This window comes from Xenopus laevis, chromosome 6L (genome assembly GCF_017654675.1).
Source record: "Xenopus laevis strain J_2021 chromosome 6L, Xenopus_laevis_v10.1, whole genome shotgun sequence".
In the NCBI taxonomy this organism is placed as follows: Eukaryota; Metazoa; Chordata; class Amphibia; order Anura; family Pipidae; genus Xenopus; species Xenopus laevis.
Window position 1 is genome coordinate 131172339 of NC_054381.1, and position 18220 is coordinate 131190558.

Genomic DNA, 18220 nt, shown 5'->3' on the forward strand with positions numbered 1-18220 from the left:
TCCTTGGACTGTGATACCCGCTGCCAATAATACGCCTCTGAGCTGAAACTGCTGCTGTTGCACCAGATAGAAGCAGAAGCCAAAACATCCTGTCAGCAATAGCTACAGATCTGTCTCCTGTCAGCAAAGAATTATGGGTAAAAAAAAAAAGTATTATGGGATATTTCCTGCCCCTTGAGAATTTTCTGGCGAAAAAAATACTTTTACGCCACTACATAGGTGGCGTTAAAAGTTTGCGAATATTCTGGCGTTAATTTTGTCTTTAGCACATTTCGCTGTTTAGTAAACCATGTGTTAATGTGTACGTAGCGTTATTTTCAGCGAATGCGATAACTGCCGAACAATTATTCTTGCACAAGAAAATTTGCAAATCTATATTTACTGCAGGTTAGTAAACTGGCGATAACATATTTGGCGAAAATTATGTCTATATATTGTGCGAATATTTTTAACGCACTTTAGTAAACGGACCCCTTAGTACTTATAGTTGCTTGTGCCTTTAGTTCTGCACTATACACAGGGAGATTTGTAATCAATTCATCACTCTGAGGAAGAGCATCAAAATGTGCTTTCCTGTCTTTTGACAAATGTTTATTGCTTGAAATATACACTATGCTACCTAAGGACTGCACAGCAGATTATAGTAAACTCAACACATATACCATACTGTGGATGCACCTGTCCAGGATGGTGGTGGGGGGTACTTGGGAAACACGGCGGCACCACATTTTATTAGAAAGTAAAATTTATATGGGCTACATAGTTAGCAATTTGCTTCAATTGGGGGTGCCCAAGATATAGGCATGTATAGCCAGTATTTTAAGCTTTAGTTTTCCTTTAATTTTCGCAATTGTGTCTTGTTTTTATTTGCTTTCCAACCTGGTCTACTGTGCTACTATACAAAATGTGGTGATTTGGCCTCAGTTGACTAGAGCACATCATATCTGTTGCAGGGCTACAGCTTCAGTTCTACAACTGCCATTGAACTTGATCTATCAACCTTCCAATGGTGGTTTAACATTAAAAAGTGACAAGGAAAATATTAACTGTGGGAGGTTAAAGGTGGCCATACATGCACAGATATTATATGATATTTGGTGCATGTATTGCAGGAGACAGGCCGACCTGCATCGTCCAAAGACTTTGAGATTGGTAGGCTTGTTGGTCGTCCAAGATGAAACAGGCACCTTTAAGGGGGCCCGACCATCGGCCAGGGGATACTGCTGAATTGTCAGATAGAGGTAGAACTCTTTTTTTCTACTTGTTTATCTGACGATTCATCTCTTAAAGGGGCAGATTTACAAAAGTGCGAAGTGGCTAACGCTGTAACCTGCAGGGAAATTGCCAATTTACCACCAGGCGCAGGCGCCAATTCGCTAGAAAGAGACCATCACTAGCGGTCACTCGCACTCTATTGGCAGGCGAATTTTCACCCTGGCGAAGTCGTTACTCCGTTGATCCGCAGATTTTACTGTTACATCTTCGCCAGAGTTGCCTTTGCCACCTCAGACCAGGAGAAGTGCTATAAAGCAGCTAGATCTTCCTCAATCTTCTGTCACTTACATCATATCCTTTGAGCCGAAAATGCATTAAAGTTCCAAAAACTCTGGTGACTTTTCCTTTTTTCAGCGTGATTGCCTGCAAAAGTCCTAACTTAAACTTTTTTGGGTAACCGGGTTTCCCCATACATTTTACAACATATGGAACATTAATTTTACAGTGGGCTCATGTGTAGGGCATTATATTAACTCTCTTGTCTTTATTAAGGTTCCATGGACATGTGTTTAAAAAAGTATAATTTGTAAGTACTTGCACAAACATATAAAATAAAGATGTCCATACAACTTTGAATTTCCCGCCCTATGCAAATTGACCTGAGCGCAAGATCACTAGGCACAAATGAACTCTAGCGCATCTTCACTATCAAATGCCTGCATTACCGAAGTACCGCTAGCAAAAAGTCACCAGCGTTTGGCGACCAGGACGAAACTCCGCATATTAGTGAATGGCATATTCTGAGTGAATTTGCGTTTGGCGAAGTGGCGTAGCGATGGGTGCGAAGCTGATGCTGGTGAAAATTCGTCAGTTAGTAAATCTGCTCCATAGTTTGTAATGAAAATGAAAGATCTTTCCTGCAACCAATGGTCGCAGAAAAGATCGTAATTGTTACGTGTATGGCTACTTTAAAAGTAGGTAACCTAATGGCCTATGACCTTAGTACTTCGTATAATGGCCTCTCAGGTATCTTCTGAACTACACTTCATCAACAGCTGCTGAGCCATGGGTTAAAGAAATCTTCCTCTTATTAAACAAAAGGGTCAAATGAGGATTTTTAACATCTTTAAGATAAGGTCGTATCTAAAAAGCAGGGAACAGCTGGCACTCTGAACCTTCTGAAAAGTTTTCATTTTCTTTTCTGTTGTATTATATTTATATCCTATATATATATATATATATATATTTTTTTTAATTACAGATATGAGTGTTCTGCTGGCTGTTTGGAGAGCAATGCCAAAGTTATTGGAAGTGTACATTATGAAATGGTAACTATATACTGCTTCTGGCCCCAACTGTACTCTGTACAAACATCCATGCATATGGATCTTATTTTAAGTGAGTCTGTGAACTGTGGAGTAATTAACAATTGGTCTTCAGGATACTCCTGGAATTTTACTTTACATTGATATTTAAAGACAGATGTGTGGCTTCTGGAGAAGCAGAATAGCCTGAATTTCAAATGAAATATGTCGTGTTATCATTACTGTCAATATGTATCTGTCGTCCTGCAGAGGAGAAAGCATTAGGGGTAACTATTTTACTCACCATGTTTGGTTTAAAGGAGCTTAGGTCTCAAGGCTAAAAGACAGTAACCACTTCAAAGTCACATCAGGGGTGCCCATAGAATGCACTGTATCTGCCTGACAGGCAATATCTTATTCACATCACAAGGCTAGATTCTACAGAGGTCCATTCTTACAGTTTAATTGTTCGCTTAGCTGCAGATTCATTAATATTGCTCTGGCTTCACTCCAATGTCTGTGATTCTTGAGCACATTTGGGGGCCGATTCACTAACTTCGAGTGAAGGATTCGAAGTTAAAAAACTTCGAATTTCGAAGGTTTTTTTGGCTACTTCGACCATCCAATGGGCTACTTCTACCTTCGACTACGACTACGAATCGAAGGATTCTAACTAAAAATCATTCGACTATTCGACCATTCGATAGTCGAAGTACTGTCTCTTTAAAAAAAACTTCGACCCCCTACCGAAACTCAATGTTAGCCTATGGGGAAGGTCCCCATAGGCTTTCCTAAATTTTTTTGATCGAAGGATATTCCTTCGATCGTTGGATTAAAATCCTTCGAATCGTTCGATTCGAAGGATTTTATCGTTCGATCAAAGGAATAATCCTTCGATCGTTCGATCGTATTATCTGCACTAAATCCTTCGACTTCGATATTTGAAGTCGAAGGATTTTAATTCCTAGTCGAATATCGAGGCTTAATTAAGCCTCGATATTCGATCCTTAGTGAATCGGCCCCTAGGTCTACTGCAGACAGTTATACCTGTGACATATGTGCTTACTCCCTAAATCCAGACACATCTAAAACAAATGTATATAGACACATTATAAAGGACTTATTGGCAGAGTGGCAGAAAAAAAAATCCCCAATGCGTATAATTCATTTGTGCAGATTCATGTTCAGGGGAAGACATAAAAGTGAATGTGCTAATGGAGAGGATAAAGCTCTAAATTATGTGTAAAAACCACTAGATTACAGTTACAAAACACGCAAACAGCTGGGGAAAAACCCTGAAAAACATTGGCGATACCAACTATCTCATATCTTAAAAACGCATCCCAACCGTTTGAAAATTGACAAGAACAGTACAGGTATAGGATCCTTTATCCAGAAAGCTCCGAATTAGGGTATGGCCGAATACCGAACCAAATCCAAACCCTAATTTGCATATGCAAATTAGGGGTGGGAATGGGAAAAAAAATTTACTTCCTTATTTTGTGACAAAAAGTCACACGATTTCCCTCCCTGCCCCTAATTTGCATATGAAAATTAATATTCGGTTTGGCTGGGCAGAAGGATTCGGCCGAATCCGAATCCTGCTGAAAAAGGCTGAATCCCGAACTGAATCCTGGATTCGTGCATCCCTACTTTAAAACACTTTAATTTTTTTGGTGTTACTGTTCCTTTAATCCTTATTGGAAGCAAAACCAGCCTTGTGGGTTTATTTAATGTTTACATGATTTTCTAGTAGACTTAAGGTCAAATCACAGATCTTTTAATCGGAAAGCCCCTTGTCCTGAGCATTCTGCATAACAGATCCCATACCTGTGCAGAATTATGCTTTGTGCATTGCCCAATAAACTACTAAACATTTTGGTGGCAGCAGCAACAGTCATTCATAGTAAAGGGGTGTCTCTGTCAGGAAAGCCTGGGGGTCAGACCTTCTACTCTCAAGATGCAGCTCAGAAATAGATGGAGGTCAATAGGTTAGGCATCTCTGATGGAAATACTAAAGTTGTTGAACCATTTTTATATAATGCAGTTACACATAAATATACCAACCCTAACCCTAATAAACCCTAATAAAAGCAGTGGTATATTTGTTGGAAAACAACAGACAGAGATTGTTCCAGTGGATGTTACTTAAGAGTTCGTCCACACGAGGAGATTCAGGGAGATTTTGTCGCCTGGCGACTAATCGCCTCGTCTTCTGAGCGACAATCTCCCCAAACTGCCTCAGCGTGTTTTCCCATAGGCTACAATAAAAAGTCGCCTGCGCTAAAGCACACGTGGCGATGCGTTTTCAATAGTCGCCCAAAGTTGCCTCACGGAGGAAACTTTGGACGACTATTGAAAACATTGCAACATGTTATGCTGAAAGAGTTTATGCTGAGTTCTATAAAGCAAACAAGTTACATATTAAACTTCTGATCTTAGTGTGAATCTAAGCACCAAATACTTGCACATTATTTAAGTACCTGCAATCTAGTCCTGGGTCACTGAGGTGCACCTCTGATTCAGAACCTTTGTAGACCTGGCAGCAACTTGAAGCTTGGCCTTAGCTAATTAGGAAGGAAACAGACCAGTTAAAACTTAGAGCACCAGGATCTTCAAAAGTAGTTTTAATTGTTTTACCGTCAGTAGCCACTGGATTGTTCAGATCTCAGGGTGGATCATCAGATGTTTCGGCCATTTTTGAAATATCATTTTTGCTTGCCCCTCTCATGTTTTCAGTGCATCAAAACACTGTAATTACTCTCATTATATACTCGCAGTAAAGAACGATAGAGATGCGCATGTTTTGCACCTAACCAAGACACTGAGCCTTTTTTTTTTTTGCGTATTTTAGCAATCAAGTATCTGCAGAGCAGCAATACATTCTGGAGTTATAGACAATGATGGTGGATGGGTAGATGTCATGCGGCAAGGAAGAAGAAATTACTTTATAAAATCGTTCAGAAATGGAGTACAATCCATAGGGTAAGGGCCCAAGCAGTTGTTGCTTTTCTCTGCTGTATCATAATGGTGTTTCTACTGAATATTGGGACTACCTTTATTAACGTTCCCACTTTATGCCCCCTCAAACATACCTGTGGATACCATTAAAAAAAAAAACTATTCATTACTCATTAGCCCATTCCCCTTTTTTTTGAAAAAGGTGAATGTGGAATTTCCAAATACCTATTAGAAGCCATTTATGAAGCTAACATCGGCTAGATTAGCATTTACTAATCCCTGTACGTCATGTGAGTACAAGATATCAGTGTGAAAATTGCAATAAGGTCAAAGAACATTTTTTAACTTCACTTATTGACAAACCTACCATACAAACTCATTAAAATTTAAATTCAAGCAAAAAAAACAAAATATATTTCCAAATTTGAATTATTGAAAAAAAAAGATTCATTGTAAAAAAATTTTTTAAAAATTAATGTAACAATATGATTTTTGTGGTGATTCATTTTTGTCACGGATTAATGTGTTTGAGTTTTCCCGATTCACTTTGTATTGTAATTATGCAAGCAGTTAAAGAGATAATGACGCCAGAAAATAATATTTTTTTATATCCATCATAACATTAACATTGAATACTATTTATAAGTTTGCCATAAAAGTATTCGCCTGATGCTTTTATTTTACCTTTCTTACCCCCATGTTGCTCTATTATGGGGGCTGCCATATTTGTCCATTAGCATTAGAAACTCTAATTGACAGGCTGAGATGGGACAGTCAGGTTTACGAACTTCAAGTAATAATTACTTACAAAAACTTGAAAAAAATTATCAACATGACCTATAGGTAACGTCTAATGTAGATTAATATTTTGAATAGAAAATTTCGGTATGTTGGTATCTCTTTAAGAATAAAAAAGGAACAATCTTGAAAAAAAACGTGACCTAGGTTGATCACTGCTTTTTCATTTTTTAAGCAACTAAGAATTAAAAAAAAAAGTTGAATTTGTAAATTTATGAATTGGCCTCTGTGTATGGGATCGATTATCCTTAAACCTGTTATCCATAAAGCACTTAATTATGGGAAAGCCAACGCACATAGATTTTATTTTAATCATATAATTTACAAGGAAAAAACCTGGTGGGCCCGACTCTCATTGGCCCCCGTCGGGCCAGAGCCCCTCTCCCGATGCTCATTTTTTTTTAAAAAAAGGATTTTCAGTGCAGCGTAGTGTGCGCCTGTGCGCCAATGGGGCGTCGCATGCGCGCCGAGGGGGGCGCAGCACGGCACTGCGACGCCACAGTAGGGGGACTGGGCCTGTAGAGGGGCCCTAGACTACATTCCCGGTGGGCCCTGGGCCCCCCAGTCCGACCCTGTCCAGATGATGAAGCATTATGCATACAGCAGCACAATACACAAAAATAAAAACATTAATTTTTTTTCCTTTATTTTTGCAGAAAATATCAGTCTGCTAATTCCTTTGTGATCTCCAAAGTCTCCTGTGAGTATATTCTGTGGGATTTCTTTTCAGAGGGGGATTTCGATGTCATTATGTGGTAAAATGACTAATTTGGGATTATTTGCACTTTCCTTCTGTTGCAGTTCAGGCTGTGACATGTGAAACAACAGTTGAACAGCTGTGTCCTTTCCAGCCCCCGACCACACACTGTCCCAGGTGGGTTCCAGTATTTGCTACTAGTTATATCTTGTCCTAAAGTAACAGAAACTTTGCTGTAATAACCTCCTGACAATCTGATGTTTTTTCTTGAGGACATAAAGGGCCATGACCATGTCACATGCCAACAAAACCGAATGTGATTTTTCACACCCCCATTACCCATCTCTCCTCTACACATAGCAATTACTTGAAACTGAATTTGGAATAGATCTCATAATAAAACTGTTTCCTACAGATCTCAGAATGGTAGGTCATACTATAGCAACCCATCCTCCAACCGCATTACCGGCCACACTGACTGCACACGGTGACAAGTCATAGCAAGTGCCACATTCTGGAAGAAGGCATAACATAGCCAAAAATAAATGAAAACCCCTAGCTCCTTCCTAAATGAAAAGATTGTTGGAAGCTGCTTCATGTTGAATGTGTAGAACATAAACAAATAACAGACACTAACATATTCATAGCATCATTTAGGCCCACTTTCCTATTCAGAGCTCTAGATATATTCTGATGGTCAGAACTAATTATTTTGTGTTCACAGATATACAGGTATGGGATCTGATATCCGGAAAACTCATCTTCCAGAAAGTTCCAAATTGCATTCGTCTCCCATAGACTCCGTTATAATCAAATAATTCAGATTTTTAAAAAACTATTTCCTTTTTCTCTGCAATAATACAACAGTAGCTTGTACTTGATCCAGACATGATATGTATGATGAATCCTTATTGGAAACCAAACCAGCCTATTGGGTTTAATCAATATTTACATGATTTTCTCGTAGACTAAAGTTATGAAGATCCAAATTACAGAAAGATCCATTATCTGGAAAACTCCAGTATTCTGGATAAAGGTCCCATACCTGTACTAAAAAAGAATAGTACATGAGTGAATAAAATGTCATGGTCAAGGAAAAATGAGGGACTGATGGCAATGAAAATGAGCTGCAGCTAACCTTATAATGAGCTGTAATGCCAGTGAAAAAGAACTAGCAAAAATGATGATGATATTATAAATGACTATGAAATTATAGGGCTCATTTACAGCCAATACCCAAGTTGTGTTCATGCAAATTTACCTGCAGTCAGTTTCCTGTAAAACCCCCTTCATTAAGGGGGTTATCTACTAAAATCCGAATTGAGCTCATATTTTATTTATCGGATCACGGAAAACCTGTATCGCTTGATTTTTTTGGGCTTTATTTCCATAATCATTCAAATGTTTTGCGGTTTTTGCCTGAAAACCCAGAAAAAGTTAAATTTTCAGGCTAAACCTTAAACAGGTATGGGATCCATTATCCGGAAACCCGTTATCCAGAAAGCTTCGAATTATGGAAAGGCCATCTCCCATAGACTCCATTTTATCCAAAGAATCCAAATTTTGAATAATGTTTTCCTTTTTCTCTGTAATAATATAACGGTACCTAGTACTTGATCCCAACTAAGATATAATTAATCCTTATTTGAAGCAAAACCTGCCTGTTAAGTTTATTTTATGTTTACATGCTTTTCTAGCAGACTTAAGGTATGTAAATCCAAATTACAGAAAGATCTGTTATCCAGAAAACCCCTGAGCATTCTGGTTAACAGGTCCCATACCTGTATATGTTTTTCAAAGAGCGTAATCTAATAGTATCAGTATGTTAACCTGCCAAAGGCATGTGGTCTCAATTTGAATATTCAACTGATACAATGAAGACCACTTAGTGCGTGTCCTCTCTGCTGATCAGGCATGGATTGATTACATCTCTAGAAATGATGGGGTTAAGACTGGCTACAAAGTCTCTCAGCCTTAAATGGATTATATGAAATTATACTGCTAAATTGTTTAAAGAATCAAATCCATAAATATGGGAATTAGCTATAAATGGTTCCTGGTACAGAGGCAGGACTTAGAGTGCCTGTCAGTGAAAGCCAGAGCATGGACAACTGACATTTGACTCTAGTTCCTGTTACTTAACGTTATCTACTTGTTAGCGAAGAGATAACTAAGAACCCTGCTTAGCCTCATCTTTCAGAAACCTTGTATACTCTGCCAACATGTTTTACTATGCATTGCCTACCAAGAGTGCAAAATGAAGGCTGTGCTGAAATATGTATCCAAATAATTCAGAACTAAGGGAAAAAACCCAAAGGAGACATTGATATTGAACCTTCTCACTTGTTGGAATGCAGTTGATTAAACTTTTGATACAATTAAACTTAAAACTAAAACTAAAGTAGATCACGAGAGAATAAAAATGTTCTTATGGGATGAACACGGAAAAAACCAAAGGACTGGTGACAAACAAACTGAGATTTGGATTAAAGTATAATTAGCCGTAGTGTTGGCAAAAAAGAACTAGCGACAATTACAATTTAAGGGGACATCTGTATATGTGCAAAACACTAGAGCATATAAATACAAGCAATAGACGATGGACAGGACACGTGACCACTATCTCACTATGATGAGATTAATACCGAAGTTTCCTTACAACCTAAGTCTTATGCATAAAATATTGTAACCCTGAAGGGTAACATAAATGTGTCAATGAATAAGCACAATTTCTCAGATTTTAATCCAGTGTGTTGAAATTGTCTTCAATAAACATAGAAAGTCCCAAGTCAGATGGCAAAGGGCAGAATCCTAGATGTGTCCAAGTTTAACGGATGTCGGCCATAGTCAGGGATCAATTTAGGAAACACGTTTACTACGTTTACTAATGGAGCCGCATTTTTTATGCCTCTCATTTCTTAGCAGACCATTTATTTTATGGAAACCACAAGCCAAATTCACTGGGGGGGGGGGCTGTCTACTTGTTAGACACCCCCCAGAGATTTTCATCTCTAATCTGGGATTTTGGACATAAAAAAAGTCAGGAAAAAAGGGCCAGTATGTATTTCCATCTTTTTCATTTTTGGAAAGTAATAAGTTGATGTGGCAAAAGCACAGACAATGCCAACAATACCAGCCATAAGCATACTGCCAAAATAAAGTATGTGTGAATGTTAGCTTTAACCTGTTCTTAATTAGGCAATCATCAGACTGCTTCAGATAAATAATGATTTCTATCCGGGAATTCTTGTGCATTCCACAAGGAATGCTTGCCGTTATCATCTGCATGCTCTGAGTTTCTAACATTCCCTTCCCTCTCACCAAACTTTATCAGCATATAATTATGCACTAGCCTGACCTTAAATACTTCTCATAGAAAAGGAAAGTCAAAAGCCACAAGTTATTCTGACTTTATAGAAGTTTTTTTTCAGGAAAGGAAAGTCCATAACCATGAGTTTAGTCAGACCCAAGAGTAGTGGCAGAAAAGCAAAGCCTATAATATATGCTACTCAGACCCTTCATTAGTCCTTTCAGGAAAAGAAAGTCCATATGCATGACTTGTTCTGACTATACAGTAGCTCTGGTAGGAAAGGAAAATCCATAAGCATGAGCTAGTCTGGCCATACAGCAGTTCCTTCAGAAAAAAAATCCATAGCAATGAACGTGCCAGATGCTATAGAAGTCTTGCAAAAAGAAACACCACGAGCAATCAGACTTTACAGTAGTCCTTGCAGAGGAGAACATAATGAAATATTCAGACCCTACAGAAGCTCTTGCGTTTCTTGCATCCCTTCCTTGAGTTAACTTACCTATACAGGTCTGTTATTCAGAATGCTTGGGGTGTTCCAGGTAAAGGATCTTTCCGTAATTTGGATCTCCGTGCCTTAAGTCTACTAAAAAAATCATTTAAACATTAATTAAACGCAATAGGATTGTTTTGTCTCCAATAAGGATTCATTATATCTTCACTGGACTCAAGTACAATGTACTGTTTTTATTATTACAGAGAAAAAGGAAATAATTTTTTAAAAATAGGGGTATTTGTTTAAAATGGAGTCTATGGGAGATGACCTTGCCATTGTTTGGAGCTTTCCGGATAATGGGTTTCCGGATAACGGATATATTCCTATACCTGTACTGTGGTACTATGGTAGTGCAACAAGGGAAACATCATTAGTTACTCTGTCTAGGCGGAAGTAGCAATATCTATAACCAATAACATTACAGCATGCAGTCCTCAGAAAAAAGAAAGTCCATAACCATGAACTTGAGAGTCCCTGTATTAATTCTTCCAGGACATTCTCATTGTATTTTACAGCACTTTGCAGTGGAGCAAAGAAGGGCAAATAAAATTATACTCAGGGCCGGATTTAATGCTGGTGTGCCCCTAGGCCATTTGCACCCTATATTATCGAGAAAAGCTTCAAATTATGGGAAGGCAATTTCCATTAGACTCCATTTTAAACAAATAAATGTAACTTTTAAAGCATGATTTACTTATTTCTCTGTAATATTAAAACAGTATCTCATACAGGATCCTAACAGAGATGTAATTAATCCTTATTGGAGGCAAAACATTTTTATTGGGTTTATTTCATGTTTAAATGATCTTTTAGTAGTCGCAAAGTATGGAGATCCAGATTTCAGAAAGATCGCTTATTCAGAAGCCCCCAGATCCTGAGCTTTCTGGATAACAGGTCCCATACCTGTACATTGATTCGATTGTTTTAAATTAAAACTCCCATCATCCTCAGTAAAGCGAGAGAAAACGCTAGCGTTGAGGTCAAGGACTGCAACCGCTAAAGGGCTTTTGTAGGAGTTTTTACAGAATGTATTTGTTATTTAGTGCAAATTAATACAGCAAATAGGGATTTTCATTCAAGGCTTATTTGAAGTTCTGGGGAGAGACGGAACTTTCTGATTTTATCTTTTTTACACAAAAATGTGTAAATTATCCATGAAATGCCTTTGCGGTATGGTGGAATCGCTCCAAATTCCACAGCAGATGGAATCTGAAACTGTGTTATTTGTTATGATTATATGTCTACTCAAATCCCCTCCTACGCGCAGGTTATTTTCCCTGCGGCTATTTTATGTATTTTGACTTACGGTTCACTGTAGAATGAAGTTTCAAATTAAGTCATTTGATACCCGCTACACTTTCTGCTGTGTTGGAATATCTGAACCATATATTACGCCAGCATGTTCTGTTTTCCCCCTGCAAAATAAAAAACCCCAGTACGTTGCTGTGTAAAGCCTGGCTAACCTAAACACACGCTCATTTACACGTCTCCTATTCACAGAAAAGTAATCCAACGGCAATTATCCGACGCTGTAGGTAATTGCTGCCATTCACCTTTCCTCCTCTAGAAATCCTTTTAACCTATCCAAATATTAGAAGGGACTGTGCTCTGGTAATGAAGAATTGTCAGCAAGTGACCTCTAGAGATGTCTTGTAATGAGATCTCTGTCAGTAAGCTGGAAAGTGATAACAAGTAAAGGATCTGTCCTTTCAACTCGGCTCAGGGCATCAGAAATCGCTATGAACAAATTAAACTCTCTCTGTATTACATAGCGCAAAAAAAAAAATTATCTGTTAGAAATAATAAAATAAGTGGCACTTTTTAAATAACAGTAATAGTACTGACACTTTTTTCATCAGCCATGGATTTGCTGTAAAATTCCACATTTCAGTATTGGACAATATTTTCATTAAATCGTTGCAACGAAACAAAATGCCTAATGTAAACGCCAATGTATTTTGCGTGAGAAAAGCCCCGTAGGCTTTAATGTATTTTGCGCTAAAGAAAGGTGTTACGGAAAAAGCAGCTGCAGAAAAAAAACTCCAATGTAATTTGCAGTCAAGAGAGTTGATGGAACAAGAGAGTCGGTGCAACAACAGAGTTGGTGGAACAAGAGAGTCGGTGCAACAAGAGAGTCATGCAACAAGAGAGTCGGTGCAACAAGAAAGTCGGTGTAACAAGAGAGTTGTGCAACAAGAGAGTCGGTGCAACAAGAGAGTCGGTGTAACAAGAGAGTCGGTGCAACAAGAGAGTTGGTGGAACAAGAGAGTCGGTGCAACAAGAGAGTCGTGCAACAAGAGAGCCGGTGCAACAAGAGTGATGGTGCAACAAGAGAGTCGTGCAACAAGAGAGTCGGTGCAACAAGAAAGTCGGTGTAACAAGAGAGTTGTGCAACAAGAGAGTCGGTGCAACAAGAGAGTCGGTGTAACAAGAGAGTCGGTGCAACAAGAGAGTCGGTGCAACAAGAGAGCCGGTGCAACAAGAGAGCCGGTGAAACAAGAGAGCCGGTGCCACAAGAGAGTCGGTGCAACAGGAAAGTCGGTGTAACAAGAGAGTTGTGCAACAAGAGAGTCGGTGCAACAAGAGAGTCGGTGTAACAAGAGAGTCGGTGCAATAAGAGAGTCGGTGCAACAAGAAAGTCGGTGTAACAAGAGAGTTGTGCAACAAGAGAGTCGGTGCAACAAGAGTGATGGTGCAACAAGAGAGTCGTACAACAAGAGAGTCGGTGCAACAAGAAAGTCGGTGTAACAAGAGAGTTGTGCAACAAGAGAGTCGGTGTAACAAGAGAGTCGGTGCAACAAGAGAGTTGGTGGAACAAGAGAGTCGGTGCAACAAGAGAGTCGTGCAACAAGAGAGTCGGTGTAACAAGAGAGTCGGTGCAACAAGAGAGTCGGTGCAACAAGAGAGCCGGTGCAACAAGAGAGCCGGTGAAACAAGAGAGCCGGTGCCACAGAGAGTCGGTGCAACAGGAAAGTCGGTGTAACAAGAGAGTTGTGCAACAAGAGAGTCGGTGCAACAAGAGAGTCGGTGTAACAAGAGAGTCGGTGCAATAAGAGAGTCGGTGCAACAAGAAAGTCGGTGTAACAAGAGAGTTGTGCAACAAGAGAGTCGGTGCAACAAGAGTGATGGTGCAACAAGAGAGTCGTACAACAAGAGAGTCGGTGCAACAAGAGTGATGGTGCAACAAGAGAGTCGTGCAACAAGAGAGTCGGTGCAACAAGAAAGTCGGTGTAACAAGAGAGTTGTGCAACAAGAGAGTCGGTGCAACAAGAGAGTCGGTGTAACAAGAGAGTCGGTGCAACAAGAGAGTTGGTGGAACAAGAGAGTCGGTGCAACAAGAGAGTCGTGCAACAAGAGAGCCGGTGCAACAAGAGTGATGGTGCAACAAGAGAGTCGTGCAACAAGAGAGTCGGTGCAACAAGAAAGTCGGTGTAACAAGAGAGTTGTGCAACAAGAGAGTCGGTGCAACAAGAGAGTCGGTGTAACAAGAGAGTCGGTGCAACAAGAGAGTCGGTGCAACAAGAGAGCCGGTGCAACAAGAGAGCCGGTGAAACAAGAGAGCCGGTGCCACAAGAGAGTCGGTGCAACAGGAAAGTCGGTGTAACAAGAGAGTTGTGCAACAAGAGAGTCGGTGCAACAAGAGAGTCGGTGTAACAAGAGAGTCAGTGCAATAAGAGAGTCGGTGCAACAAGAAAGTCGGTGTAACAAGAGAGTTGTGCAACAAGAGAGTCGGTGCAACAAGAGTGATGGTGCAACAAGAGAGTCGTACAACAAGAGAGTCGTACAACAAGAGAGTCGGTGCAACAAGAAAGTCGGTGTAACAAGAGAGTTGTGCAACAAGAGAGTCGGTGCAACAAGAGAGTCGGTGTAACAAGAGAGTCGTGCAACAAGAGAGTTGGTGGAACAAGAGAGTCGGTGTAACAAGAGAGTCGGTGCAACAAGAGAGTCGGTGCAACAAGAGAGCCGGTGCAACAAGAGAGCCGGTGAAACAAGAGAGCCGGTGCCACAAGAGAGTCGGTGCAACAGGAAAGTCGGTGTAACAAGAGAGTTGTGCAACAAGAGAGTCGGTGCAACAAGAGAGTCGGTGTAACAAGAGAGTCGGTGCAATAAGAGAGTCGGTGCAACAAGAAAGTCGGTGTAACAAGAGAGTTGTGCAACAAGAGAGTCGGTGCAACAAGAGTGATGGTGCAACAAGAGAGTCGTACAACAAGAGAGTCGGTGCAACAAGAGTGATGGTGCAACAAGAGAGTCGTGCAACAAGAGAGTCGGTGCAACAAGAAAGTCGGTGTAACAAGAGAGTTGTGCAACAAGAGAGTCGGTGCAACAAGAGAGTCGGTGTAACAAGAGAGTCGGTGCAACAAGAGAGTTGGTGGAACAAGAGAGTCGGTGCAACAAGAGAGTCGTGCAACAAGAGAGCCGGTGCAACAAGAGTGATGGTGCAACAAGAGAGTCGTGCAACAAGAGAGTCGGTGCAACAAGAAAGTCGGTGTAACAAGAGAGTTGTGCAACAAGAGAGTCGGTGCAACAAGAGAGTCGGTGTAACAAGAGAGTCGGTGCAACAAGAGAGTCGGTGCAACAAGAGAGCCGGTGCAACAAGAGAGCCGGTGAAACAAGAGAGCCGGTGCCACAAGAGAGTCGGTGCAACAGGAAAGTCGGTGTAACAAGAGAGTTGTGCAACAAGAGAGTCGGTGCAACAAGAGAGTCGGTGTAACAAGAGAGTCAGTGCAATAAGAGAGTCGGTGCAACAAGAAAGTCGGTGTAACAAGAGAGTTGTGCAACAAGAGAGTCGGTGCAACAAGAGTGATGGTGCAACAAGAGAGTCGTACAACAAGAGAGTCGTACAACAAGAGAGTCGGTGCAACAAGAAAGTCGGTGTAACAAGAGAGTTGTGCAACAAGAGAGTCGGTGCAACAAGAGAGTCGGTGTAACAAGAGAGTCGTGCAACAAGAGAGTTGGTGGAACAAGAGAGTCGGTGGAACAAGAGAGTCGTGCAACAAGAGAGTCGGTGTAACAAGAGAGTCGGTGCAACAAGAGAGTCGGTGCAACAAGAGAGTCGGTGCAACAAGAGAGTCGGTGTAACAAGAGAGTCGGTGCAATAAGAGAGTCGGTGCAACAAGAAAGTCGGTGTAACAAGAGAGTTGTGCAACAAGAGAGTCGGTGCAACAAGAGTGATGGTGCAACAAGAGAGTCGTACAACAAGAGAGTCGGTGCAACAAGAAAGTCGGTGTAACAAGAGAGTTGTGCAACAAGAGAGTCGGTGCAACAAGAGAGTCGGTGTAACAAGAGAGTCGGTGCAACAAGAGAGTTGGTGGAACAAGAGAGTCGGTGCAACAAGAGAGTCGTGCAACAAGAGAGTCGGTGTAACAAGAGAGTCGGTGCAACAAGAGAGTCGGTGCAACAAGAGAGCCGGTGCAACAAGAGAGCCGGTGAAACAAGAGAGCCGGTGCCACAAGAGAGTCGGTGCAACAGGAAAGTCGGTGTAACAAGAGAGTTGTGCAACAAGAGAGTCGGTGCAACAAGAGAGTCGGTGTAACAAGAGAGTCGGTGCAATAAGAGAGTCGGTGCAACAAGAAAGTCGGTGTAACAAGAGAGTTGTGCAACAAGAGAGTCGGTGCAACAAGAGTGATGGTGCAACAAGAGAGTCGTACAACAAGAGAGTCGGTGCAACAAGAGTGATGGTGCAACAAGAGAGTCGTGCAACAAGAGAGTCGGTGCAACAAGAAAGTCGGTGTAACAAGAGAGTTGTGCAACAAGAGAGTCGGTGCAACAAGAGAGTCGGTGTAACAAGAGAGTCGGTGCAACAAGAGAGTTGGTGGAACAAGAGAGTCGGTGCAACAAGAGAGTCGTGCAACAAGAGAGCCGGTGCAACAAGAGTGATGGTGCAACAAGAGAGTCGTGCAACAAGAGAGTCGGTGCAACAAGAAAGTCGGTGTAACAAGAGAGTTGTGCAACAAGAGAGTCGGTGCAACAAGAGAGTCGGTGTAACAAGAGAGTCGGTGCAACAAGAGAGTCGGTGCAACAAGAGAGCCGGTGCAACAAGAGAGCCGGTGAAACAAGAGAGCCGGTGCCACAAGAGAGTCGGTGCAACAGGAAAGTCGGTGTAACAAGAGAGTTGTGCAACAAGAGAGTCGGTGCAACAAGAGAGTCGGTGTAACAAGAGAGTCAGTGCAATAAGAGAGTCGGTGCAACAAGAAAGTCGGTGTAACAAGAGAGTTGTGCAACAAGAGAGTCGGTGCAACAAGAGTGATGGTGCAACAAGAGAGTCGTACAACAAGAGAGTCGTACAACAAGAGAGTCGGTGCAACAAGAAAGTCGGTGTAACAAGAGAGTTGTGCAACAAGAGAGTCGGTGCAACAAGAGAGTCGGTGTAACAAGAGAGTCGTGCAACAAGAGAGTTGGTGGAACAAGAGAGTCGGTGGAACAAGAGAGTCGTGCAACAAGAGAGTCGGTGTAACAAGAGAGTCGGTGCAACAAGAGAGTCGGTGCAACAAGAGAGTCGGTGCAACAAGAGAGTCGGTGTAACAAGAGAGTCGGTGCAATAAGAGAGTCGGTGCAACAAGAAAGTCGGTGTAACAAGAGAGTTGTGCAACAAGAGAGTCGGTGCAACAAGAGTGATGGTGCAACAAGAGAGTCGTACAACAAGAGAGTCGGTGCAACAAGAAAGTCGGTGTAACAAGAGAGTTGTGCAACAAGAGAGTCGGTGCAACAAGAGAGTCGGTGTAACAAGAGAGTCGGTGCAACAAGAGAGTCGGTGGAACAAGAGAGTCGGTGCAACAAGAGAGTCGTGCAACAAGAGAGTCGGTGCAACAAGAGTGATGGTGCAACAAGAGAGTCGTGCAACAAGAGAGTCGGTGCAACAAGAAAGTCGGTGTAACAAGAGAGTTGTGCAACAAGAGAGTCGGTGCAACAAGAGAGTCGGTGTAACAAGAGAGTCGGTGCAACAAGAGAGTTGGTGCAACACGAGAGCCGGTGCAACAAGAGAGCCGGTGCCACAAGAGAGTCGGTGCAACAAGAAAGTCGGTGCAACAAGAGAGTCGGTGCAACAAGAGAGTCGGTGCAACAAGAGAGTTGGTGCAAGTGCTGTGGAAAAAGTCACAGCGAAAAATGGCCATTGACTTCAATGCATTTCACAAATTTTCGTGTTTTTGTGAATTTTGTAATGGTTTCAGAGATGCAAAACTGGACCAATTAACTAATCACTAAGTACAAGAAGACATTTGCATTAATTTGTCGAAATGTATTATACCAGTTAACACAAATTGCTTTTTGGGTGCTTTGTGTTACTTAAAAAAATACGGACATCAGAAAAAAACCTTTTTTAATATCTATCATAACATTGTCTTTGAATGCTACTTATCATTTTGCCATAAAAGTATTTGCCTGATGCTTTTACATTACTTTCTTGCCCCCTTTTTTCTCTATGAGGGGGCTGCCATATTTGT

General features: G+C 41.1%; 1 protein-coding gene across 1 annotated transcript in view; it reads left to right on the top strand.

Annotated features, from left to right (window-relative positions):
• Nucleotides 1-18220, top strand: part of crispld1.L (cysteine-rich secretory protein LCCL domain containing 1 L homeolog) — a 63829-nt gene that overhangs the window by 33882 nt on the left and 11727 nt on the right. Inside the window, exons 9-12 of the mRNA XM_018268083.2 lie at nucleotides 2477-2543; nucleotides 5374-5504; nucleotides 6935-6978; nucleotides 7080-7152. Of these exons, the coding sequence (XP_018123572.1) occupies nucleotides 2477-2543; nucleotides 5374-5504; nucleotides 6935-6978; nucleotides 7080-7152 (315 nt within the window). The remainder of the gene's footprint in view (nucleotides 1-2476; nucleotides 2544-5373; nucleotides 5505-6934; nucleotides 6979-7079; nucleotides 7153-18220) is intronic.